General features: G+C 37.9%; 1 protein-coding gene across 1 annotated transcript; it reads left to right on the top strand.

Moving 5' to 3' along the window:
- On the top strand, positions 1-27,977 carry LOC108970911. The gene is made up of 2 exons (XM_018936624.1): positions 1-76; positions 22,889-27,977. The coding sequence occupies exon 2, from the start codon at positions 22,900-22,902 to the stop codon at positions 27,514-27,516; it is 4,617 nt and encodes a 1,538-aa protein (XP_018792169.1). The 5' UTR covers positions 1-76; positions 22,889-22,899; the 3' UTR covers positions 27,517-27,977.
- Positions 27,978-27,998: the final 21 nt, after the last annotated feature.

Genomic DNA, 27,998 nt, shown 5'->3' with positions numbered 1-27,998 from the left:
GGCCGTGTAAGGCTACACTTTCCGCGTGTAATTTTTGTCGGTATGATAAATAAGTGATACACCCTGTAAAAGTTCTGTAAGTTTGGAAATTAACTGCCAGCAAGTAGAGCAGARGCTCTTGTTCTTCTTCTCCTTCTTCTATACTTTCATTTTTTTTCTGCTCTCTATGTATTTTGGTTCTAATCTGAATGTTGTTGGTGTGTTTCTATATATATTTTTTAAACTAAAAAACAAAATCATAAATAAAATAATAAATAAAAAAGGTAATTTTGAATGTTAAAACAAAACTCAAACAACACTAAACTAACGGGAAACAGTATAATAATAAAGTGATAAGAAAAGATAAATGACGAAAAAGTGTTGAGCGTTCACGTAAAATAGAAAAGAAACAAAAAGGGAAAACGAAAAATTTCTTGCAGTGTGTGTAAGCTCATGAAGTGAATGGCAAACAAAGGATAATCGAATTCGCAAATAATGCACACTCCCACATACATACATACATACGTACGTACATCATATGAATTTGGGCATGTGTGCGTGCCATAGTGGAATTACAGTAAGGCCGTCTCGAACACTTGGTCAATTGTGAAGTGAATATGCAAACGAGTTGAACTTTCAAGTGCTTCCAAGCGAAAACTACTCTTCCAACATTCTTATCGAATGAGAACCGCACAGGTGCCGCGACATCACACTAAACGTAAAACTAATCAGCCCAATAGTCTCATTGATGGTGCCGATAAGAAGGAAAGGCGAATTCTTGCGAAAATCACTGTCGCCAGGCAGTGGAAATCGGAGCGGAGCAGCAACCATATTACATATTTTTAATACGAATTTTCTACAGCAAACACAAATAAAAGATTTAAGCATTTAGCCAAAGACATTGTGAGTTCAATCCACCATGTACATAATATGCCAATGTATATACACGTGTATGCTTGCAACAAAGTGCAGAAACCGTACACTTTCATTACGCTTACGAACTGCAGCGATATCCGAAATCAAACTTCCAATTGGCAATCAAAATTAAAGACATTGGACAAAAAATCGTATCTAGATAATATAGATTGGATTATGAAAAAACTGATTGAATTTTCAAAATATTTATGCATTTTAAAATAACTGCTTCTATCACCCGTACTATGGCAATTGTTCAATTTTTATATGAACTTTGGGTTGTTATTAGCATAGTGTGTAAATAATATTATAGTTTTCGTGAAAATAAATTTATATTTATTATATATGTRCGCTTCATACATTAGTAACTTATACAGATATCACAGAGCATATCTTATTCTTTTTGCTATATATATTCATACCATAGATATGCAAACTTGAGTACTTATCTAATGTGCATGTTTCTAGACTGTATTATTTTTTTTGTTAAATAACTTTTTTTTGATCAGTTGCTAAATGTATGTATGTATATATTTCGAGGGACTTTRGATRCAAGTACCGGTTAACGGTTTTCTARTATTCCTATTCAGGCACAAAATTTAGCCCTCAATGTATTTTTTCAACTTTTTTCTTAAAATCAAATTAAGCTGTTTATTATTAAGGGGTTATACAGTTACAGTTAGAAGGCCGAAAAAAGCGAATTTTTCAGAATATTTTCCGAGGAAACTTTTAAATTTATTGATCCAAAAATGTGTATAAACATTAGGGGCTTCATATAGTCTCATAAAGTTATAAGTTACACGATTTGAAAACAGAGCATTGAAAATTTTAATTGTGTAAACTCATTTTTGTGTGTAATCCAACAACAATTTTTTTTTAAACAAGTGTAAAAATTTAAAATTTTACGATGCTTTAAGAGAGGTTGTGAGTACCCCAATTATGTTATCTTTTAATTGTATTTTAAGACTTAGTATTGGTAAAAAATTGTTTGGAAAGGAACTACAGCTCTCGGGGATCTCCTCTCAAATAATATGTTTTGCGGTGACTACAATATTTCTGAACTATATCCTTTGAAATTAAAAAAAACCAGACAGATTTCATTAAAGTAATGTTAATTGTTGTAATTAATCGAAGGAGTATGGAATAATGATTTTTTGGCAAAATTGTGGGTTTCAAAAAAAATCGATTTTTGACCAAAATTTCGGTCCTAATTGTTTATCTGTTTAGCCGTTTTCGAGTAATATTGGTCATCGACATTGAAAACACCATTTTGGAAAAAAGGCGTTTAAAGGTTGGAATGCTCTGCCAAGCATCTTTGGCGATGTGCGACATAAAAAATATTTAGCAGTCTATTCAATTAATTTTTTAACTCTCTTAAGTTTCTTATTGCTTAAAACCAGGCCTAAGGGTATTCTAGTCTATATGCCTAAGTAAAAATGTCCATATTTCGAACACTTTTGGCAATTGATAAAAAAGCGTTAGATATTTTTAGCATCSGTTCTTTTATCATTTGTTTATTTATATTTGAAGAGAATACAAAATTATTTAAAAGAAATAATGGCTTCCTTTGAGTTATGCGTCCTAGAAGARAGGGAAAAGAACCGTGCCACTACATGAAAACGGCTTGAACTTCGGGAATAATTTGAATATTGAAAAATCCTTTTAGGGAGATAGTTTTGAATATCTAAAGTATCGAGTTTTAAAAAAGTGGCATTTTTTTTTAAATTAAATTTCTAGAGTAGAATAGTCCTTAAAAAAAAAAAGGAGTTGACAGATGGAAGAACGATAGTATTCGTACCTGTGAGCATGAATGGATTAGTATTAATTAGCAGGTGAAAAAGGTCTGAAAAGACTTAAGGTGGCCAATCGACTGGCCCAAAACGTGAAATTATCTGCTCACCGAAGTGTTATCTCAATTAATSCATTGATTGATGCGATGTGTGGGCAGTGGCGCCGCCTTGTTGAAACCAAATGTCACAGAGATTACGAGCATCAACTACAGGGGTCGGCTCTCATGGTGTGGAAACCGTCGCTATTGGTTACGTTCCCATCAGCTTCATTTTTGAAGAAATATGGGCGATGAATCCACCAGCCCACAAACCACACTAGACAGTAGTTTTTTCCTATATAAGATGGCAGTTCTTAAATCTCTTCAGCTTGCTAATCGTGTCAAACGCGGCAATTTTTCTGCTTYACATACTCATAGAGGCAGAAASRGACGTCATYGCTGAACAAAATTTGGGTTCTTGGAGCCTTTCAAGAGCCCATTGAGCGMAGCGATRTTACTAGAGAAGATCGAGCGRCTTTAGTTCTTGCASAAGCTGTATTTTTGATTTMAGATCTCGACGTAAAATGCAYCAAGTCGTTCCTATCTACGAACGTCGCTGAATCGACTCTCCACTATCTTCGTGTGGTGGAATATTATGCAATAATGAATGCTGGGTCTTAAAATGGGTGATGGWGTTGCGTATAGTASGTTCAGTACGGCGATTATGTTGACCATAAGTTGAGCGAAGCGCCCGAAACACATTCTTTAAAGAACGTGAACTTTSGAAATAAAGTTRAACGATAATAAACGTTRTTTATACGTAAATTTCTAGGTGATGAAATRCCAAACGATWCTGAACATAAATAACAAGACAGCTTGACACGACTCACTYGTGATCTGTCAARAAACGCCATCAAAAAAAGWATCTYTWCTTGGATCACCCGTGGATTGRATTCAAATAATTTTGAGTCGATTTGTTAAAATTGTGTTCCCTGACTTTGACCAAGAAAATAAAAGAGACAGGCAGGTCGAAATTTTGTTATATACATACATATATAGTTGGAAACGTTATAAATATCCTTATGCATCATTTGTATTTGAATACTCGATAATGGGGTTACATGGGTTTCCTCGGCTAAAAAACAGCATATTTTCAACAATTTTTTTCTCATATAAAAAATTAAATATTTTATTAGAATATTTTATTATTACGAACATACATATTGAGAAAAAAATTCTGAAATTTTTTGAAAAAAAACTTAAACCCAGTCATTTCCGGCGACTCCTCGGAACAAAGATGCGTCCGCGTTGGCAGGATAACTCCTTATGTGATCGAAAAAATACACGAAGGAAAAAAATTACAAATTGGATTTTTGCCAGACATTTTTATAAAAAATTGAATATTTCAGTGAAAARAGTATTGAAATACTCGTATGTTTCTAAATTAACACTACATTTACGTTCTTGTTTACAAAACTCATAACTCCACATAATAAATTCAATTGTACATATGTGTTATATATATATATACTCATATGTATTATATACTTAATGTGAGTGTATATTTAACACATTTTGCCATACTAAATGTAAAGCTTCTCAATTATTTTTCATTACTGCCACATTTTAATTTTGACGAGGTGGAGAGCTGACGTCAATTCAATAAACGAAATTCTTTTTTCATATTTTCAGTTATTAGCTCGTATAAAAACAAATATTAATAATTTGTCTATAAGTTTAGTATGAGTCCCATTATATACATTTATAAGCGCAATACTCTGACATACATAGTTCATACATATATACACATGTATGTATGTATATATATTTATATATTTTAATAAACTACCGAGTTTTATGATGAAATAATCACACAGTTTCAATACATGGACGACATACACATACACATGCTTAGGACTTTGTTGTCAGCAACAAGATTCGACTAAGCACATTACGGGCTTGTGGGTCGACTGTACTTGGATATATGTATGTACATAGCTTTGCTCATTAAAAATTGTCATTCGCCATTGCTTTATGCACAATTTATCGTATCTCATTTGAATCGAAGCTATCGAAAATAATAAAAAATTTGCGATAAAAATATTGCTGTAAATAAACTCACACATGTACACACATACACACGTAMGCATATATACATACCTATATGCCTTGAAAGCACACAGGCGCACAACCACCCCATATCGTTATACAAAGCCTGCGGAGCCATCGAGCAGTCGAGCTGGTGCTCAACATGGGGCTGAGGGTGGTCGAGCGGTGTCCGCGGCGCTGGTGGAGGCGTGGGGCACATTAAAGTTTGACAGCTGAGTGTACAAAGTGCGATTGGAAATCATGGGTTATCAGCTAACTGTGCTCGAACTGCCGCGCTGACTGAACGACTGCTGTAAAGATTAAATAATTTTAATACCAATGCAAGGCGAAATATTATGAGTACGCAAAGCTTAGAGCCGAAGCTAGCACAACGGTGTGGCACAGCTCAATCTGTCTGTGAATGTGTAGGTGCACATGCACGTCTGGCGGCAATTTCATCGACAGGCGTATTCAGGCTCAAAAGTGGTATCGAACCAAAATGGCATTTTCATAAAAAATCAATAAACTCTCGTATTATGTCAGTGCACACATACAGACACATGCCTGTGTAAACTGTTTAATATTATTTTTTATTTATTTACAATTCACATATACGCAAAATGGCATAGGCTCTTACGCACATACATATATGTAAATATGCATGTATGTACGCATATATTTTGAACATTCCAACGCAATTTACACAGCGTGCACTCCAACGTACAACAACAACAAAACAGCAATTTAGTACCAACTAAGCATTGAAGCTGTGTTTGTTGACTCTGTTTCTAGTTTGCTTTTGCATTCATATATTTGCGGCTTCCTTTATGAAAGTTGTTCGCCACGCACTCTTCCAGCTCTTCCACCTGCCATTGCCCACAATATGTGGCACCATACATACGCCCCCACCCCCGAGAGCACTACATTAAAGTATTTTGCTACAGTTCGACACTTTTTCATTTTCGTATGAGTGGCTTTATGTACAGCTGTACGAGTATATGCCAATGTGTGTATGTATATATGTGTATCAGTATGCATGTGGGCTACATAGTTTGCCTATATGCGGTGATATTACAATTTCTGCCTTTCATTCTTTTGCTGCTTTCCCGCTGTCCTAATACAAGTATTATATTTGCTTTTAAATATTTTGATATACAACACGGTCGGGGCTTATAACTTTTATATTTTCATACACACACTATAATGCTATAAGATACGACCACAAGCATGCTTATACCTACATAGTTCATATTTGCCCAGGGAAACACAATATATTACCCGAATATGTGAACATTCATAGGAAAGCGAGCACAAGGATACTGCATCTCCTTGCAGGAATATTTCTGGCATTTTGTGGAGGATATATTTTCACCGTGGATCATTGGGGTCTTGTAAAAACATACCTCTATAAGTTCTATGCAGTATACTATATATTAACTCCATGCGTCGAGGGGGTCTTGTAAGAACATAACTTAATAAGTACCTACTATTTATAGAAGATCCACAACTATTGGAGTTTTATAAAACTTAGCAGAAAGATATTTTTGTTCACTATATGATCTTAAAATCTAGCTTATTTTTATCTTGGAAACCTTAGCAAGCTGTTACTTTCACGCCAAACTCATTGACAAAATCAAACTATGTAAAATAGTATGATATCCTAAACCAAGAGAGTGTAAACGTCAATAAATCAGACTACATTCTCCCAATACTGGATTTTAATAGACGCTTTCAGGTGAGGATACCCTCTAGACGTGAAGGGGCATAGTAGGGGAGGAAGATACCAACTCAGTCTATACCGACGGGTTCAAAGTGGATTGCGATGTAGGCACGGGAGAWCATTCTGGGTAAGTACTGGGCATAGAGAAGGCCTGCGAAGTACTATTGGATAACTACGAGAGAATATATAAAGCAGCAATATACACGGATAGCCAGGCGGTTCTTCCATGACTAATTCCTGCATAGTCCTTAAGTGCAAGAATGCAATGAGCGCACTAGAAGACAAGCTCCACCTAGACTTGATCTGGGTTCCCGGCGACAGGAACATTTTCTTCAACAAAAAATCAGAAGAGTTGGCAAAGGCAAGAGCTTTCCTAAATGAATCCGCGGMAGAGTGRATACTAAACCCGCTATGATCGATMAGGAGAGAGCTCAATTTACAATTTCAACGATTAGCAAACAATAGACGGAAGAATATAACAAAATGCAATATAGCTAAACAGATAGGACCAACATATCACAAGAAAAGAAAACGACTTATTAAATAGGTTCAGGAACAGTATCTACAGACCAACTGTAAATATARCAGGGCATTGACCATTTGGAGAATAATGAAACGATTTTCCATTTTCTCTGAATGCTCAGCCTTACTAGGACTAGTGCACCAAAATGGCACAGCTAGTTTAACTTGAGCCCGAAATACAACAGAGCTGCACTCCTACCTACCTACTTACCTACATACCTAGTACGTCGACATTGACGAATTATTTTAGAMGGTTCGTCTGGCACTTTGTATAATGTTTCTGGWTCTGATGGTGTCGACTTTTCTAAYTTTACAGAMCTGTAGAACCACAGACCTTCAWTTGCGCTTATAATGGATTAATTTGTCTTTACTTTTGTAACTTTTGTTGTGAAGGTAGAAGGGCACAACTCTAGTATGACAAGCTCATTCTCTTAAGATTAGCAAATGCGAAAAAGCAYCGTGTACACGAGTGTGTTGTAGATCTAAAATAGGATTATAGTTCCTTCAAGAGCGGACTTGCACACGTTTCTCGAGAATATTCATCGACTCCATTGGTAGAAGTGAATCATGTTTTCTATATATAGTCTTTAGTTGTGCTCATAATCCGTCAAAAATAATGCAAARACAGAGTAACTCTTGTTTAATCCTTAAGACTGCACTGCTAAATTCAGTAGCCATAAAAATTTCCAGCCGACCTAATTCACCGTAAACTACAAACAAGTTTCGCTAAATCTTTGTGTACACAGGGGGGTGGAGGAGGAATAAATGGAAGGCGAAAAAATGAAAAACTTCCATCTAAAAGGATAATAAAAGAATAGGCGAATTGTAGACAAACAGTGGGGAAGAGCGGGTGGGCGACTGGTTGCACTGTCGGCCAGAGCATGTCTGTGTAGCAGACCAAGCGTGGAATAACTAGAAAATAATATTTCTCCACATCTTGCACAGTTGTTGTTGTTGCTTTGAGTGTCAGAAATGGAAAAGAAAATAATTTGATGGTTTTATAAAGGCGGGCACGCGCGGGTGAATAGTAAAGAAATTGTACGGGAAGCCTGGCAACAAAAGCAAGCGCACAAAATGTGTACTACGCGGGAAGGGGGTGGGTGGAGACAATAGAAAATAAAGAAAGTTTTCGCTTTGACGCAGGAAAATTGGGAATTTTTCCTTTTACACTCCACGCTCTTTTATTCTCTTTGTGCATTGCCCGCTTCTTACCGAAGAATTTCGCTTATTTTGTGTTCATATTTTGTGAAAAATTTTGCGAGATAATTCTTCCTCTTCGTCTGGACTGGCTCACGTAGGACGGCAACTGTGTTCTTTAGTTTTCCGGATGGGGTAGGAGTTTGCGATTGGGGAATGGTGGCCGATAGCGGAATTTCAATGGCTGCGTTAATAACTTTCCGAAATGTATGTGAGTGTGTGTGTTTGGCAGCGTTGGCTGTTCTTAGATTGATAAAACTGGACTTGTAACTTGTAACGGTGCTGATCACCGCCAAAGGCTGCAATATGCAACAGCACGTGTCAGACGCACTGGACACTGTAGGAAAGGGGACTCAAGCTACGGTCGGTAGGTAGTTACGAGTAGGAAGCTGGCCGGTGCGGCAGGCTGGAGGTGTAGTGACAGTGAATCGGCTGTTCAGCAATCGCTTTAGAATTACTGTTATGAAAACTATACACAGTGTATGTGTGTGTATTTTTCCTTTGAACGCAATGCACAAAACTAAATACTCTTGATACAGATGGCCGCATTAATTATAGACTCACGCCCACACACAAACACACGTAATTACTCATAAATATGCACACTAGTGTGCTGCCATGTTCGCATTGTACATATGTATTTTACACACATACGCACATACGTGTGCATAGTAAACTGTTACAGTTTGGCCAATGTACATTTTCTGTTTTATATTTCATTATTAATATTCTTTCTTTCCATGGAAATTTTYGATTGCGCCACATTCATTATGGCGGAGGTGGGGGTGAAATAAAAACGCTCCCACACACACAGGTCGCTCATGTATGTGTATACGCAGTGGCACACATGTTAACGCCTTTAGCGGGCTTTTTCGCTTGAAAGCCAACAACGGTAACAAGCCTCCGCAGCAACTGAGGGAACAAACAAATTAGTGTTAGACAGAGATGGCGTATGCTTAATGAGACGTCGCCTGAGAAGCAAGGCGAGCTATACGAGTGCGAAAAATATGAAATGAATTAATTTTTCACCAAAAGAGATGAACGAGCAAATGAGAGGAGAAGCCAGCACATGTACACATACATACATATATGTACGTATGTTTATGTTGGTGTGTCTGTCCGATTGTGCGCTTGTACTTGCACAGCGTTGTGGGTGTAGTAAAAATAAAAATATGAGAAAATTAAGAAATCACAAAGATACATACGCATACATATATACATACGTGTATTTGTGCTCGCTTGCTTCAAATTTTAGTGAAAACCTTCGCTCCTTAAGCACTCATGCACGCACACACGGATGTGGTTATTCGCGTCTGTGTGCGTAATTGCGATTATGTGTGTTTGCATTCCTTTTCTGGCGCGTGGCTGCGTATGTAATTATTTTAATATATTTTCGATACAGTGAACCGCATAAAAATACACATATAAATTCGTTGTTCGAAGTATTGTTGTTGTTGTTGTTGATGCGATAATGATGAGTGCGCGTATGCGTGAAATTTTACTTCAATTCAAAGAAGGATGTTGCTTGCCAAGAACCTCGCATACATACATACATMTACATATATTTTGTGTATGTGTGTATTTAAACCAGCATATTTGTATTAGGTACACACATCTGCATGCACTGTTATAWATCGCTGCAGAGTTGTGCTTTCAATATTAATTATTATGAAAAAATGTTAGACGTTTTATTTTCACTAAACATTTTCAATCGGCTATAACTGCCTAAGCGGTGTCTACACCAAGAAGAAGAAGAAACATTTTCAATATTCTTTAAGTCACTTTAGATACATATACATACGTACATAGATTATGCATGATTTCAGAGAAGGGTCAAGCATAAAAGTTTMACAGCAAAAGGAATTGACAAAAACATATACGAGGTGTGTTCAAAAATTATCGCGAATTTTGTGTTTTTTCAAAAATTATTCATGAATATCTATTTTGTCCCCTTCGAAGTAATCCCCATGAGATACTTGTGCSAACGGTTTTTCCAATCTTCGAAGCACTTCAAAAAATCTTTTTTTTTTTTCTTCTTCAGCTCCTCCTTCGATGCCGACTGTATCTCGTCAAGAGAAGCGTAACGTCGTTCATTCATGGGCCTCTTCAGTTTAGGGAACAAGAAAAAGTCACAGGGGTCCAGATCTGGTGAATACGGTGGCTGCGGTATCATTAGTGTGTTGTTTTTGGCCAAAAAGTCGCGCACAAGCAACGATGTGTGAGCGGGGGCGTTATCGTAGTGCAAAAGCTAATTTTTGCCACATCTTCTCGGCCTTCTGAGAACATTTTGTACCACCGATAAACGTTGCTTCGGTCCAAGGCAGCTTCTCCGTATGCCACAGTCAACATTCAGAATGCATCCGCGCACTTAATTCCGTTTTTCACACAAAATTTGATACAGGTTCTTTGATCCATTTTTTTTAATAGGTAAAAATCTAAGACGATCCAAAACACATGCAAGCAAAGCAGCTGTTAACAATTGAATGAACATTCAAAATGGCCGAGCTTGTCGGCATAAGTGAGAGACATGAGTACCAACATAACGCCACAAAAAATTCGAAATTCGATATACATTTTGAACACACCTCGTACACGAACCATTTCAAAATAAGCTTTCAAAGTCGAATATCTCCGACTCATTTCTGAATTTCAGCCTGAAACTAGACTAATATTTAGTTATCAGGTAATGCAGTCAAAATCGCGTGGTTTAAATATATATTGTGTAGTGATTTAGAGTTAATATTCTCTACAGGGGTACTCGGGTAAAAAATAGCCTTTTTYCAACAATTTTTTTYCTCATATAAAAAATTAAATATATTTTTCGAATTTCTATTCCTTAGAGAATCCTCTAAAGTGAACAAATGTACCTGGTTTAGTTAARACCTGAACCTAGAACTTGGGCGACGAAAGAAAACCTGCGAATTAGATTTTCGGCAGACCTTTTTACAACACAAAAAAACAAAATTCAGTGGAAATGATTTATCAAAAAAATCCCTCGTCCAAGGCTTATCTTAAAGACCTATGTGAAAATTTCATGTAAAACGGTTGAGTAGGTTTAGAGAGAAATCTTGCAAACCAACTTCAAAAATACAGTTTCGAGAAAAACGCGTTTAAATACGGCGCACTTAGCCTAGCTAGCCTCGAGGGCACAAGTTCTCAATGCTGTATTTCCGAAATTATAACTCGGATGAACTCGAAAATTCGGGAAAATATTCTTGAGGTGTTGTAGAATTTAATAAGACAATAAAAAAWWRRMYTTTTTTAAACCCGTAACTACTTRAAGSAACGACATAAGAAATATMAAACAAAACTCATGAACCAGAAGGTTTTTGTCTTCTAATTTAGAAAGTATGACATCCTCTAACATGATTAATGAAAAGAATAATATTTAAGTGTGACGCGAGAGCTAAGGATAAGTTTATATTTTTGCWTTTCTTAAATATTCTTCAATTATTTACTTTGACACTACCTTAAACTGAATTTATAGATAAATTATATTACATACATATATATTATTTCAACAACAAGAACGACAAACTTTCTCCGAGTTGATTCCACAATAAACATATTTGATTACCATCCTAGAGACTAGCTTCAAAAATTATGAATTCAAGGAATTTGATTACTTGCTCTTGAAGAAAAATTATCTCTTTGCAGATTCAAGGTCACCGAATACATTTAGTATTAATATAAAGAAAGTTGGAAATAATTATTAATCATCAATGACTTTCTGTAAAACCAGATATTAAACTCCTTTTTTTAAAAAATGCATCAGACAGGCATATTCATACACGCGTACACTGGTACGCTCGTACGAGTTATTTCAAAAGTGTTTTGACTGCGATCAGCTCTATAAACCTTTGCACGGGGGTGACTCTAAATTTTTTTCACTCAATACAGTTTTACTCATGCCAGTATAATTATGTGTATGTGTGTCTGTGTAGTGTTGAGGTACTTTAAAGTACAATCACATACAACCAAAACTAAAATACATATACATACATATATGTGAAATGAGAAAGCAAATTGGGTAGAAGGAAAAACCGTGCCATATGCCACAACGTGACATGTCCTACAACGACCGTTAGCCGCAAGCCGCAAGCACATCAATCATAAACATAACTGAAAAATGTAAGAGCGAATAACCAGCAGTGAGTCAAAGTTAGAATGCGAGCGAAAACAAAGATATAGGGTCATGCTCGAGGAACAAACGCTTACGCTTTCAAAATATTGGTCACAGAGTGCCATACACCAATGCATATRCACCTTCATCTGTGCATAAATATAGAATTTGTGTGCGAGTATGTAATTATAAAATACAATTTTATTTCAATTGAGGGGGTGATTTGCTGGCGCGCAAGTGTAAGTTTGTTTAMGCATAATTATATGCATATGCCCATACGACCAAAGAATATACATGCATACATTCAAACATACTTACAGTTATATCAATGAAATAATAACGTAGTTAGGAGTGTGATGATTTTCGGTTTGTGTGTCAAAAGGGGGATACCTTTCGTCACCACTTTCCCTCCTGCGCATTTCGCTTATTATATTACACCTTTAGCGCCTTTTTCCCTTTCTGTTTAAGTATCCTTTTTAAAAATTCAATGACTGCTTTTAGACATTTGACAAATGACAGAGGCGTTGTTGAGGTGGTTGCAAGCGACATTTTTTAATGCAGTTGTGGACCGTGTTCAAATTGATTTATTTTATAATTGTTTGGTAGTGGATGAATTAGAAATAAAAATTATTTAAAAATATTTTTAACGTASGGCACTTCTCAAATTAGTCATATAAACTGACAGTTTATGATTTCGCATTTACCATGGCCCAAGGCTTTCGCCAGTTTAGGCCAGTTGTCTACCTTCAAAGAGGGTTATACTCGAATTAATAACCAATTGGCACTGTAGACAAGAAAATTATTTAAGAAAACAAGAAAAAACGTTAACTTCGGCTGCACCGAAGCTAATATACCCTTCACAGGTATATTTTCTTAGTAACTATGTGTTCAGTTTGTATAGAAGCTATATGCTATAGTAATCCGATCTGAACAATTTTTTTCGGAGAATGTGTTATAATCTTAAGTAGTAATCCATGTAAAATTTCGTGAAGATACCACATCAAATGCGAAAGTTTTCCATATAAGCCCTTGATTCCGATCGTACGGTTTGTATGGCAGCTATATGCTATAGTGAGCCGACCTGAACAATTTCTTTGGAGATTACAAAGAAAGTAACCTGTGCCAACTTTTGTGAAGATGCATTGTGAAACGTGAAAGTTTTCCATACAAGAACGTATGAGAAAATGAGGTTTACAAAATTACAAAACGATATCTTAAAAACTGAGGGACTAGTTCGTATGTATAGGGTCTCCGATGCTATTTTCTGGGTGTTACAAACTTTGTGACAAACTTAATATACCCTGTTCAGGACATCTACCATTTGAACGACAATGCTGATATGTTAAAATATGAAGGGGTAATTGAATGAAAATCCTTCGTCCAAGTCTTTGTAGACTTGTATATAAAGGCATGTGGAAAATTACATGAAGATCGATTGAAAACGCGTTTAAAGACGCTGCACTTAGCCCAGCCAGCCTCAAGCGCACAAGTTCTCAAKGCTGTATCTCCGAAACTATTACTCGGATCAACTTGAAAATTTAAGACAATATTCTAGAAGTATTATGTAATTTAATAAGATTATCAAAAAAGTCGATTTATAAAGCCATAAACCCATGTAACCCCTTAATAATGGTCTCCGAAGATATTTACTATGTCTCGTTTCAATGTCGCTTCAACACTAAAGGCAATATGTAACAGTGACTAATTGTAGGTGTATCTACCTTCGTGGGATATGAGAAACTATTGATGAACTAGTATAGAAAACTATGAAATGTTTTAGTGAAACTCGAGGGAAGTTATTAGGTCTTTGGTTGTATCCTGCAGAACAGTAAAATAAGGCAGCTGGACAGAAGGCATGTTTTATGAACTATCCAAACGTCCTGACAAGGCAGAAAATTTTTATTTTAAAACAATTTTTTGAAGGAAGCAAAAAACTTCGTTTTAAGTTTACCAATACATATTTAAGTAAATATACATACACACATACATTTTCATATTTAAAAAAAGTATTTTCCAAAAACTCCAAGGATAAAAACTTTGCCTTTAGAAGGTGACAACAAATGCCACCATAATCAGTACAAGTGTTTCTTTTACGATCAAACTAGCAACGCATACATGATAACCRTACATGATAGACACACGTGATTACAAGTGTGCAAGTTTACTATACATACACATGTTATAAAATACACCCTGCAAGACAATTCATTTATTTCGTGCGATTTGTCACTTTAAGGACTCTCCTAACAAAAGCTAGAAACTCGAAACTCGGTTTACATTGATATGTAACTACAAATGCCGTCTAAAGGGTTCTTGCTGGAAGAGTTAAACTACAAGTAATAAACCCTCGACAAAAAAGCCAGATCAAATTCTAAGATCAATAATTAAAAATGTTCCAGTTGGTACGGCTGCTGACCAGTATCATAGTCATGTGTTTGTCTCGCTAAAATGCGAGCGCCAACACTAAACTGCCAAACCACCCTTCCAACCATTTCATTAACAAAAAAAAAAAATAATTTTACTGTTGCTTTCAGCGGCAGCCTTACATGGCAGTCACCCCTTTCCGCTCTCAAGCACACATCATGCTTCAGAAATTCTGCTAAAGTGAATGTGAACTTTGTTGGTGTCCAATGAAAACGAATATACTCACATATGTATGTGTTTACACATGTTTATACACCATATACATACATATATTTTTGTAGTAAGTGAAAGTGAAAGTCAATAGAAAACCTTGACCATTCAGTGACCAACCAATGATTTCGAAAGCCACCCATTCGAACAGAATTCCCCAACGGAAAATCGTTCACCTCCGAATGCTGACACTCTCGTTTTCAACTATTTACTTAAGTATGTATGTATGTGTGATACGAGTATGTTATGAATATGTGTTTCCAATATGACCAAGTCGGACCGGCGATTTGAGTTACTGATTGTATTGAGTTCTCTCAAGCACTGTGTGTAGTAGTAATCGTCGCTTACTAGTTTTGAAGCTTTTCTCTCCTTGTACAAATGCTCACATTATTCTATACACACTGCATATCATTCGCTACACATACATATATTGTACTAGCTTTCTCATTTTGTTGCGTTGCTTCTGCGCACGCTCAGAAACAAAATGAAAGTAAAAGTGACATTTTACTCATACGCACTCGAACACCTTCGACACATGAATGCCGGCTTTTCTATCCTATACTCCGCTTATATATATACATCACTTGCTCATGCATGCATGTGGTTGTTCATTCTAAAATAGTACCATTTGTTTTGAAATACTAGCACATTGATTGATTTGAAAAGTAATAATGGCAGTGTATTGGTGAGCAAATATTAACATAGATTTTTCTTTTTTTAATATGAAGGAAGATTTTCGAACACCTCCCATTAAAATGCTATTAATCTCAACACCAAAGATTCTTTATTTTACTCTTCCACGTTGCTACAGAGTGCAATCATTTTGTTCACCTAACGGTTGTTTTACCACCTAAAAATAATCGAGTTAAATACCATATATTATTATGACATATTAAATAGTATAATTCAGTACAAAAGATCAACGGGCACCTGCGGGCTAAGATTAAAATAATGGGCGTGGCTATTAATTTGTGCCTAAAATGTAAGAAAGCGGCTGAAAGTATTCCCTAGACTGCATATACATAACTAATAAACCTTATGCATATGAAAGTATTCTTCGCCTTTGATCCTTGGAGTTTTTTTTTCCCCTCGTTTCTCAGAACATGCTAAAGGTTCTTTTACTCATAAAACTCTCATCGTAAAGTAAAATGGTACTTTTAGTTAGAGGCGATATCCTACATATATATAGAAACATATAAGCTCATGATCATATTGTAAATTAAATAATCTTATAGGAGGTAGGCTTAATGACAGTACATGTAAAATACATTTGCAACACCACAAGGGTTTGTTCATGAATATCGTTCGCTCATAAAAATGCTCAATATTCGCAATACCTAGCCAAGATTATAGCGAACGATTCGTTTATCAATAAGAGGGATATGATTTCTTAAAAAACACACACCTTAAGTATTTCAAATGTTTTTTATTTAATGTGAAGTACAAGCGATACAGATAAGTGCTAAATATAACATCATTSAAATGGCCTTCACGACTTCTTTTATTTTCGAGTACCTTTTCCACTAAATCAAGTCGTATGTCATGAATAGCAAGTTCAATATTCTGAAGCTTGAAAAGGGTCTRGCTTATTGCTAAAGACCGATAAAAATATATTTTTTTGAAGCTGTTCCAAYGCAAAATCAGCACATTCTCGAAAATTACGTTAGTAAAATGGCTTCAGCTCTTAAGTGAGAACAATTTTTACAGATGCAAGCCCAAACCCTTTCTCAAAATTTGCCATGTTGTGGTTTGAGASAATCCCAATTCTTTAGAAGSKCTTGGAAAAATACGGTCTYTAGCAACACTTGCYTGAACGGCAGCAATATTTTCATTACTTCGGCGGTTCATTATCTTCTTGCCATWTGAACGTTATGTAAAGAAAATGTACGCTCGAAATTTTCAGCAATTCAACGAACAGCGAGCACAGGTGGACGATTACTACGACAATTGCAATTGAAGAACGATTATTTTGAYAATAAAATTGAATAATTTGTAAACGTTTTTCTTGTGTATATCTCTCCGTGATGAAAGAAAACAAGAAAAAACGTTAACTCCGGCTGCACCGAAGCTAATATACCCTTCACAGGTGCATTTCTTTTAGTAACTATGTGTTCAGTTCGGATGGAAGCTATATGCTATAGTAAGCCGACCTGAACAATTTCTTCGTATATTGCATTATTATCTTAGAAAATTACCTTTGCCAACTTTTGTGAAGATACATTGTGAAATGTGAAAGTTTCACATACAAGAACTTGATTCCGATCGAAAGAAATTGACGTTTGCAAAAAACGATATCTTAAAAACCGAGGAACTACTTCGTATATATACAGGCGGACAGACAGACAGACGGACATGGCTAAATCGACTCAGCTCAAGATAAAGATCATTTATATATATATATATTTTATAGGGTCTCCGATGCTTCCTTGTGGGTGTTACAAACTTCGTGGCAAACTTAATATACCCTGCTCAGTGATTAAAMATTACAGATCATGACATATTAAAACTGATCGAAAAAACACTGAGAAATTATATTATCGCTATAGGGAAACGCGGTATTTCTTCCTGATAGCCAGTTGCAGATCCAGAATTTCTTTCTGGAGTTCTTTTTCTAYCCAACATATTTTTAATGTTGAGAATGTTTTCTTCCTCAGTAATAAAATATACTCATATAATAAAATATTTGAACGTTTTCAAATGTTCTTTTCATCCCATTAAGATAGATATTTTTAATTCCTTTTATTCTATAAGAAATGATACTTCATTAACGGGTTTTCTTGTTTTTTTTTTTTACTAAAAATTCGGTTCATTCCAATAACAGACGTTCTACTTTTCACGCAACATGAAGGAACTCGGATTTTACTGTCTCAATGATAGCTCCTCTGTCTGCGATTCTACAGAAATAATTTGGCAAAGTTTTATGTCACAACAACAACTATTGCTTTATTTTTCTGACCTTTCCTGATTCGCTGTCGCCCAATTAAAAATTTTTCTAATTTTTTTTTCATTTTTCACTTTGAACAAAATTTTTTAATTTCATTGAATTGAAAGGCTTGACGGCAACAAAAAATTTGTGTACATCAGCTGTTTGATAAGTCGCTGCCGTCAACAAAATGTTCAAATGCAGATAAAACAAGAAAATTTCGCTGTCACTAGGTCGTATCATGCCGTAGTTTAAGGGTTTCAGTTTTCAACAATACTGAATGTCATGAAGATTTCAACAATTAATATAAATCTTTCAGAATTTCGTTTTTTACTGTAATTCTGAGAGTTGGAACTAAAGTGTAAAGTGATATACGAAAAGATTGGAGCTCTTATGACCTCTATGCATTGATTGCTTACACTTAAGTACAAGTATGTATGTATGCATATATAAAACTTGGACTGTTGGACTGTTACAGTCTTTGCACTAACGACACTACTAAATTCAAAATTGAAAACAACCTTTGTTGCAGCAAGTTCCGGAATASAGTTGATGTTTGGGGTTAATAGCAYGGAAGTCCCTGGAGATCGAATATTTGAATATCATTTATGAATTTTGCTATTGATTTTTCACGAAGTGGTCGTATTCAGGTGCTTGGAAAGCATTCCTATTGTACTGATATGCTTATGTTGAAGTGAATGTGACCTGGTGCTAGTCAGTTTGCATGTTAATAACTTTATTAGTCACTGTCAGCTATGCCAGTATGATCTGCTAAGGGTTGTTTGACGGATTAACTATGACTTGCCAAAGTATGACTGGATCTGTCAATGGCGCTTAGCGACTCTAAGGACAACATCCCATATATGTGGATAAGTGTTGTATAATATTGTAAGGCAACAATCAAAAGCGGTAACAAAAACAAAAAAAGTGATGGGCGAATGGGGGAAGTAAAGTACAGTGCGTTTATGGATAGTGGGATTGTTGCAACAGATTTGAGAATGCGATTGTTCACAGTTTTGCATTGTTGATTTGCATGTCGCATGAACAAGTACTCGAGCCCAAATGCGCACTTTGATTGTGTGTGYGTGTGTAATAGTGTGCCCAACTGCGATGATGCTCACTATAATTGGCCTCAGGGCTCAGTTGAGTTTGATGGGCATGCATGTGACAGACTTGATTAGCTTCCATCCACGCAGACAGACAAACATGTGCGCAATGAGATACAAGATAACTATGCCTCAGAACGTCAAGATGCTGTCAAATTAATGCGGAACATAACTGTTTATACATACATATATATGCAAGTGTTGGTGCACGTTGAACTCGAAGCTGGGAAATTGGAGAAGATGTTGAAAGTGAAATTAGTTGAATGCTGACCAGCCAAGACGGCGAAGCAACAACGCACCCTTAAATATGAATTATGCACATAACGCGCCGTCTTGCTGTCATTTAAACGACAACAACAATGAGCAAATTGAAAAACTATCGCTTAGAGCATCGAACACTGTGCCGGTTGATTAGGAGAAATGTAGTAGCAACAAAACCAACAACAACAACCACAWCAGGCACAATGCTGCACAACAATAGAAAATCGAATGCTAAAAACTGTGAAAGCAAAAAGGGCGGACCAATCAACCGCCTCACAGCCACATGAGCACACGCACAAACACGAACTCTCTACKTACACTGTGACACTGTCGCCTGGTTTACATTGGCGAGCGCACTGCCTGCGTTGCAATTCACTTTTTGAGGGAAATTATGTGATTTTCAATATTTTGGGGTGTTTCAAAGTGGTTTTTTGATGATGAAAACCATTAAATGTGCGCACTTCGCTGTGTATGTATATATATATGTGTGTGTGTATGGCATTCGGAATTTTATTGTGAAAATCGTGTCGCAATAAAAGTGCAACGTTGGCGAGGGGGTAGTTGTTTGTCTGTCCCCTGATTATTTGTGCGGTCGTCGATCGGCGATCGGAAATCGGGAAATCGGTGAATTTAACGAAAAAAGTGCCGAAAATTGTGCACTTTTTTGTTGGATGCTTTTCTGCTGCATCATGCACAGAAGCGCACTGCACAGTACTAAACGGCACGTTCCAAAGGATACAACACCATTGCGCATGCGCGCTTTACTCATTCGATTTTTTTACGCGATTTAAACGACAACCATTCGGCTTGTAAATCAAGTGAATAAATATCAATGACTTAACATTTTGTGTGATAAACTAAAGTGATTGCATTTATTCTATGAGAAGAAGCRAAGAAAATATACTAAAATACAATTTATTTACATCACGAAAACAAACTAAATATTACATATGTGTACGTAAGAAAATGTTTAAGATAAAAAATAAAATAAAAAATAAAAAAAAATTTTTGGAATTAAAAAAAAATTTAAAAAAGCAAAAATAACATACGAAAATAATATTARCGGAATGATACTCAATATTTGTTTAATCAGCAGCCGAGTTCTTCTTTAACAATTTTTTTAGGAGTACCGTGTAGAATATATATTTTAATTGTGTATACGATTTTATTAATTTTTTTTTTCGTTTGTTAATATACAAATTAAAAAAAGTTTAGTTAGTTTGCTCTCTTATTTAACGAAAAAACTCTCCGTTTTTGGAAATCTACTTAATTTTCTGAAAAAACATTGCTTACTCATACCATCGTAAACTAAAATTAGCAAAGAATTAGGCTTAGTGTACCAAATCTCAAGATGACAGATGAATACTGTGACTTATATTAATTYGCTTTATTAATTAAATACTTTTAATTTCAATCATATTCATCTATACTCCACTGAGATATATCGCGTAGTAGAAAATGTCTTTTCGGATTTAGTCAATAGATGTCGTTGCAGGTTAAACTTGTTTATATTCTGCATCTCTTCTTTACTGTCTGTATATAGCATACATTTAGGCGTTGGACCCMTTGAACATCAAAAGCCAAACACACAACTCACCCAGCAGGCGTTGCTGCATTCAGTTTGTCTACTAGCCTCTTCTCCCAGCAATCGACCAGCCACTTACATATCATATTTGGTGTTTGCTTCGACCACCCACTATGGCAGCCACCCAGGCAATTACTTGAGGCTGTCGAAAGAGAAGAGTAGTTTGTTTACATTCTTGCTTTTTTTTCTATTACCTTTCACATTTTTCCTTAAACTCAAACGCGTATCTCGCTAAAATATGTAAAGGCACAATTTATATATAAGAACCAAATATAAATACGACGAATGCTAGAAGAAGGAGATAGCAAGTAACGTGGTGATGCGAAATGAGTGAAGCAGCAATCAGTTACCTATGCACTGCCACAAAACAGATCACACACACTTGTGCGTTAATATTGTTTTCCACACGGTGCTGCCCGCATCGGCATCACACGGGGGGCAGCGGGCGAAGCGATACAATTACCGCCCAACGCCAACAGCCAACGCARCCAACTTTAATTCAACATATCTGCAGCGCCACACGGCAGCAGTGCTAGCAACAACAACACGCGCAAGAGTTTGCTTCTAGCAAAATAGTGAGCGTTGCTTGGCAAAAACGAAAGTCAAGTCGAGCCAACGAAGCGTGCAGGCCCAAGCACCAAGCAGYTGCCAACTACAACTAMAATTACATACAGACACATACATACTTATGTATACTTAAGTATGTTGCCGTCTTTCTAGTCAACCAATTTCAACCATGGAAACTTAATTTATGTTTTCGGCATAGTGGAGAATTCTTTTCGCTTCTCAGTCCCCCCACCGCCCTCCACAGTAGTTTCGTGCGACTGCTGGCTTGCATTTCGACTACTTTTTCACTTTTTTCTCAAGAATGAAATTTATTTTGCCAAGTCAAGTTGAAGAAAATTTTCATAAGTTTTACATGTACGGCTAAACACACAAGCAGGGCTACAATCGAAATTCAGTTGGTGGCGGTGGTCGGGTGTAATGTGAGGGCGTTCTGTTTGCTAATTCGTAACGGCTTRGCCGCCAGCTTTGAGCGCAAGTCGGCAGCGTTGGCAGGCACGGCAAGACGTGGCAACTCAAACCAATTCAAAGGAGATASGAGTATATGAAATAAGAAAAATTTGTATTCCTTAAATCGGATGACTTTGTATAATTTTTTGTACTTTGTTGTTGCTGTYGCTACCGCCACTCAAACTGTGCTAGTGCATGTGTATGAGTATGTATGTGTGAATTGTTGCTTTGGTTATCAGGACGTTATGTGCAGCGGCGTTGGTGGGGATACGGAGGAAATTATGTATAATGGAAAATTTTTCATAGAATTTGCTGGRAAACTGGGKAAAAGAAGTAATATTAGGAAAAATGAAAGAGTGTCTATACAAACTCCAAGTTGGTGTGTGTGTGTGTGTGTGTTTAATAATATTTGTAATTATTTAAGTAACTGTTTTTGTGTACGCACGTGCTGTTAGTTGGCCGATTCGTTCAAGCAATGCTTTAAGCTACAAAATTGAATCGCATGGTCGAAAATTTGGGTYCGGCGGTTGTATTAAGCTTATGTATGTGGATAAATAGTTGGAATTTTCGACTCTACCAAATAAATTGCTAGCAAGTAAGACCACAAGTCGCTTAAATACTATTTAAGGAAATACACAACTGTTACTGTCGCGAAGGTTGAAACTAGAAGAAATATTCAGAAAAAACAAATCTAATATATATGTTAAGTTTTTCAATTTATTTGGGGATTAAATCTCAATAAAAGTTAATTAACCTGCCTTCAAAATATTTCCGTTTCACAAGTTCATAATATTGTTGTAGAACGTGTGCAGTCTTATATTTATTCGAACCGTTTCACAAGTTCATAATATTGTTGTAGAACGCATGCCTCTCATATTTATTCGAACCGTTTCACAAGTTCATAATTATTGTTGTACATGCACTCTAATATTTATTACGAACCATAAAGTTTATAAATTGTGTTCGCACTTTGCAATAATTTAGGGACCATTTGATTCCTTTCTAATTAATATAGTTTCTTCRTTTTTTCTTTTATTCATTTCGCCCMAACAGTAATAACAAAAATGGCCGCGTCTATTTATGCCACTCCACCTCCAGACTTAAGCAGCGAGGACACTGCTCTCTCAGATGTCTCCAATGCATCCTCGCTAAATAATCGCAGCAGCAGCAATAGTAATAGTAACGTAACTACCAATAACAACAGCAGCGCAAGTTGTAACAATACAACCACAAGCAAAAATAACACAACAAATTCGAACCCAGTAGCAAATATACAGAAGCGCTCTATCAACGAAGTTCTAGCAAGCRKTGCGAGTCAAGCGAGCCCATCCAAYCCACACACGCCGAAACAGAGCAGAAGTGTGTCCCCAAAAACATCTAATAGCGGAAGCGTTACAAGTGCCGCAATTACACTGGAGGAGCACGTTGATAGAGCAATACGAGATGAGGGGACACCAGAAGATGACGCCGTCATGTCAACGACACCACTCGCAGATGACGGCGCAGCGGCGGCTATGGCCGCTATGACGGCAGCCGCTAATGCAGCAGCCATGCAACTGCAATTCTTGGAGGCAATAAACGATGCTGCGAAAAAACGACGCAAGCAGAACAATCCCAGTAGGGTTGGCGCACAGGCCGCAGCCGCAGCCGCAGCGGCGGCGGCATTAAGTTTAAATGAAGGCAGCGAAGGCGCACTAATCAATGCGGCTGCAGAAGCCATAATGGCCGATAAGGACCAATTCGGAGCAGGCAGCATGACACCGAMCACACTGCCAATCGATTACGACGACAAGTTATCGAAAATGTTTTTACCAAAATCAATAGAGCAGTTAAAGGAAACGTTTGAATTGCTGCAACAAAAGCAACAACAATTTGGAAACATATCACCRGACACTGGAACGGCTGGRCCCGAAGAAAGTTTTTCCTCGCCACAGTTGGTAAAACCGAAAACAGAGATCGTCTCGGAARTGAAAACAGTAAGTGATGAGCTGGTAAGCGACGAATGTTCACCGAAGTCACACCAGTTGGGAGAAGAGCTGACAAATCCTTATCAGACTTTTTGCAAAACATGTGGCGAAAACTTTGAAACCGAATTTAAACTGGGATTGCACATGYTACAAGAACATCAGAATGATGAAACCGAATATGAAAATACTAACCGTGTCGTAGATGAGAGCCAACAGAAAGCAGAGCTCATACCATACGACATGCTGTCCTCAGTAAGCGTTAAAATGGAACGCCCTGACTATGAGAATTCCACCTCACCGCCCGCTGTCACCACAGCCGGAAATCAAATTGATAACCATAACGTAAATATTCTAGCTAACGGCAAAGAGCCTTGGCTCAACACTATGGCGGGCATGGGATTTCCTTTTCCTCCAGAGGCTGCAGCTGCAGCGGCACTCTCCGCCGGCGGCTATTTGCCGTTGTTAGGTATGCCCGGTTTTCCCACKGTTGATGGAATAAATCGTCCGCCGATTCGTATATTCAATCCTGAAGCCTAYTGCGATCTTTGTAAYAAGGAATTCTGCAACAAATATTTCCTCAAAACACATAGAGCCAACAAGCACGGCATTTACGATCCAGCCGGTTCTGCTGGTGGTGAAGGAGGAGCCAACACTACTGGGGGAAATATGAGCGCCATGACCCAAATGTTGCAGCTGCAAATGCAACAACAGCAACAACAACAATCTATGCAACATTTACAACAGAAACAACAAATGGCGTTGGAAGAAGCTCAGAAACAACAAATTAGTTCGCAACAAGCCAATAACGGAGCATCGGCTCAACAACTGACTCCGCCTGCACCGCCGCCAGTGTACTGCGACGTTTGCTCAAAACGTTTCACCAATGTATTCGCCATGCGCCGTCACCGCGCCAAAGCACACGATCAGCAGCGCAGGAGCCCCAGCGAATCGACAATTCCCACTCCACCGCCACTGCAGTCAAACGTGCCAACATCGAAATCAGACACACCGACCCCAATTGCTCAAAGCGAATCGAAACTTGATTTGTCTAAAATAAGTTCACCAACAGATTCCGAAGCTAAGCAATTTCAAATGCCCGATGGCTTCCGACAGGACTTCACTCTTGAACAGGAAGAAGTGTCTTTCACACCGCAGCCACGAAAGCTRTCGCCACAATCGCAACAGCAAGCACGCGAAGCCAATTTCTCACACGATAAGTTACGTCGTTTGGGTGTGGTCAATCCGGAAGCATTTTGTGAAATCTGTTGCAARGAATATTGCAACAAGTACTTCCTGCGTACACATAAATGGAAGCGGCATGGCATATTCGTACCTCCAGATGATATTAAGGACGAACAGCTTCAGCTTGCTCAAAAGATGGCATGGCCCTTTATGGGTCTACCAGGAATGCCGTTAAATTTGATGATGGCCAATGACAAAGCGTTCATGGCTCAACGCATGTTTGCTGCTGCCACTTCGTCCGTTTCCACCACGCCCAATATTGGCGCCGACGATGTTCCCCAGCACGTAGCTAAACGCATTAAACTTGAACAAGATGATGAAGAGGTTTCGAAAAGAAATGATGAAAACCAGGAAAACAAATGCTTATCGGGTCGTCAGTCGGCGGAACAACAACAACAGCAAACGGGTTCGCACAGTGTGGCCTCTACTCCGGAACCGCAAAAGATTTTAGCGGAATCCTATAATTCGGGTGCCAATATGYCAACTAGTCCTGAGACCGCTGTTGGCCTGCAAAATCTACAAAAACTGCAATCTATGATACAACAACTAAACGACTTGAATGGCAAACGTACGATGGGCTGTCACATCTGTGGCCGCGATATGGAGAACCAATATGCACTACAAGTTCATATGATGACCGACCACGCCGGCCTGTTGGAAGGTAGCGGCACACTACCACTTAACTTTCAGCAGCATCTCTTCCAACAACAGCAACAAATGCAAGCACAGCAGCAACAACAAGTGCTCAAGCATTCTCCCTCAGGTTCCCCTGGTGTCACACCTTCACTCAACGAAATGCGCTGCAATCAGTGCGATCGTGACTTTGCCAATATACAAGAATTCAAACAACATATCGCCGAAGTTCATMTATTACCCGGAAGTCCGCTGAGGGACGGCTTTGCCACACCCGAACGTCCCATAAACCCGAACGCTKCATCGATGGGCTCACGTCCACCCTACACCATAACGCCGACTAGCAGCTATTGCGAAATTTGCAACAAGGAATTGTGCAATAAATACTTCATGAAGACACACATGCAACGTATGCACGGCATTGAAATCGAGAACGGYGCACAAATCGGTGGCGTTGTCTGCAACATTTGCAACAAAGAGCTCTGCAGTAAATATTTTTTGCGCGTACACAAACAAAACACGCATGGCATTGTCGACGAGAGCGCCCCATTGCCACAACCTCGGCAAAATGGGCTAAGCTTTGATTCACAACAACAACAACAGCAACTATCATCCGCAGAAACCGATCTCAACCGCGGTCTCAACTTGAGCCCCTTCGGTAGTGGCAACTCTGGTGACTCCAAATCGGATTACGCCAACTACACAGAAGTCTGTGTCATTTGCACACGTCGATTCCGCAGCGCAAAGTGGCTGCGTGCACATTTGCAAAACGACCATGGCACAGCAGGTATTGAGAAACTGCGCGAAYTGGAMCAACAATGCGGTCCTTTAAGCAAGTCCTCCAGCCCTACGCTCAAAATACCCAATGGTTCAGCTAATACAGGTTCGAATTCAAACAATATGAATACTRCCACTGGAGCGTTGTCGAACCCAGCGAATCTTGCTCAAGCCCTGCAGAACCTGAATGCGCAGCAYCTGCTCGGTAACATGCCCAAAAATATCTTGCCGGGCATGTTTGGAGCTGCAACAGAACAGTCGCACTCTACACCACGTTTACAAGAATACCAATGTTCCATTTGTCCCTTCACCACTCCATACTATGCATTCCTCTTCATACACGAACGTTCACATACACTGCTCGGTGGTGCTGGAGATTTGAAAGCAACTGCTTCAGGGCAATTAATACCCGGCAGTGGCATTAAAGACGAAACAAATGGCAGTAGTGAGAACAAATCGAAGTCAGACTCCACCAATACGGAAATGACGGACAAGTCTTCATTACTGTCGATAGCACAGCCCAATAGCATGACGACGATGGAGTGCGGACGCGTCGAACCAACTAATCTCTCCACACGATCAACCACACCATCTGGTAGTACAAGTAAATCGAAATCAACTAAAGAGAATCAGGCACAACGCAACTCCAAGCAAATAGAAGCAAAAGAAGGCCGCAAGGACATTGTAACTACCAAGTCCTTCGCGCACATCAAGTTGGAGAAAACACGCACAATTGCGACCTCACCCATATCCACAGCCACCACTAACACTTTATCTCAGGTTGCGCTCAATGATWTAGCAGAAAAATGTGGTAAGGTGGCATCCTATGCGGTGCCGAAAGACGTGGCAGGCGACGGTCTGGAGGACGATGAACCTCAAATGCAAGCTTTTGTTTTGGAAATCCAGCGTGAACGTGAAATGGACAYAATGACGGAGGCTGCCAGCGCTGCAGCTAGTGCTGAGGAGTCCAGTAACAGGTTTGTGCCAGCTATAGTTTATTTGCCCGTTAGAAAACGCATCTCAGGGCCTGTAACCGTGTCCTTCAACTTGACACCAGCCTAGAGCGCTGGAGCTTAAGACTAAGGCGCGTAACTTGAGCATATTGTTGCCAGACTGTTGTACAGAAAATCCGTTCAGAAAAATTTAATACATTCTTTTACTAATTGCTTTAAGTTTATCAATGTTTTCTTCATCAACTTAAAACTTCTCTAACTAACCAAAAAGGCAGAGCGCGCTTTTGATTGAGAATTACTCGAAGAAACCGAAACGATAAGATTTATAAATGTCTCKCATTCGAATTTTTTGAAATCTGCTGAATTATATACACAAACGTCTGGCAACATTGGGCTCAAGTGAGCCTGGCTTAGCACTGAGCATTCGGTGATGACAAAAATCATAAGTTCCTAAAATAAAATCAAAATTTGTTTATAGAAATTAACAAAAATTTAGTGAAAATGCAAATTCTATACGTACATACATAGTACATAATTAAGTCGAGGCTCTGCAATTTTAGCAAGCACAGCACACAGTCACTGTTGCAGTAT

This window comes from Bactrocera latifrons, unplaced genomic scaffold, assembly GCF_001853355.1.
Source record: "Bactrocera latifrons isolate USDA-ARS-PBARC rearing strain unplaced genomic scaffold, ASM185335v1 scaffold_316, whole genome shotgun sequence".
NCBI classification, from domain to species: domain Eukaryota; kingdom Metazoa; phylum Arthropoda; class Insecta; order Diptera; family Tephritidae; genus Bactrocera; species Bactrocera latifrons.
This window is presented reverse-complemented; position numbering and strand designations above follow the sequence as displayed.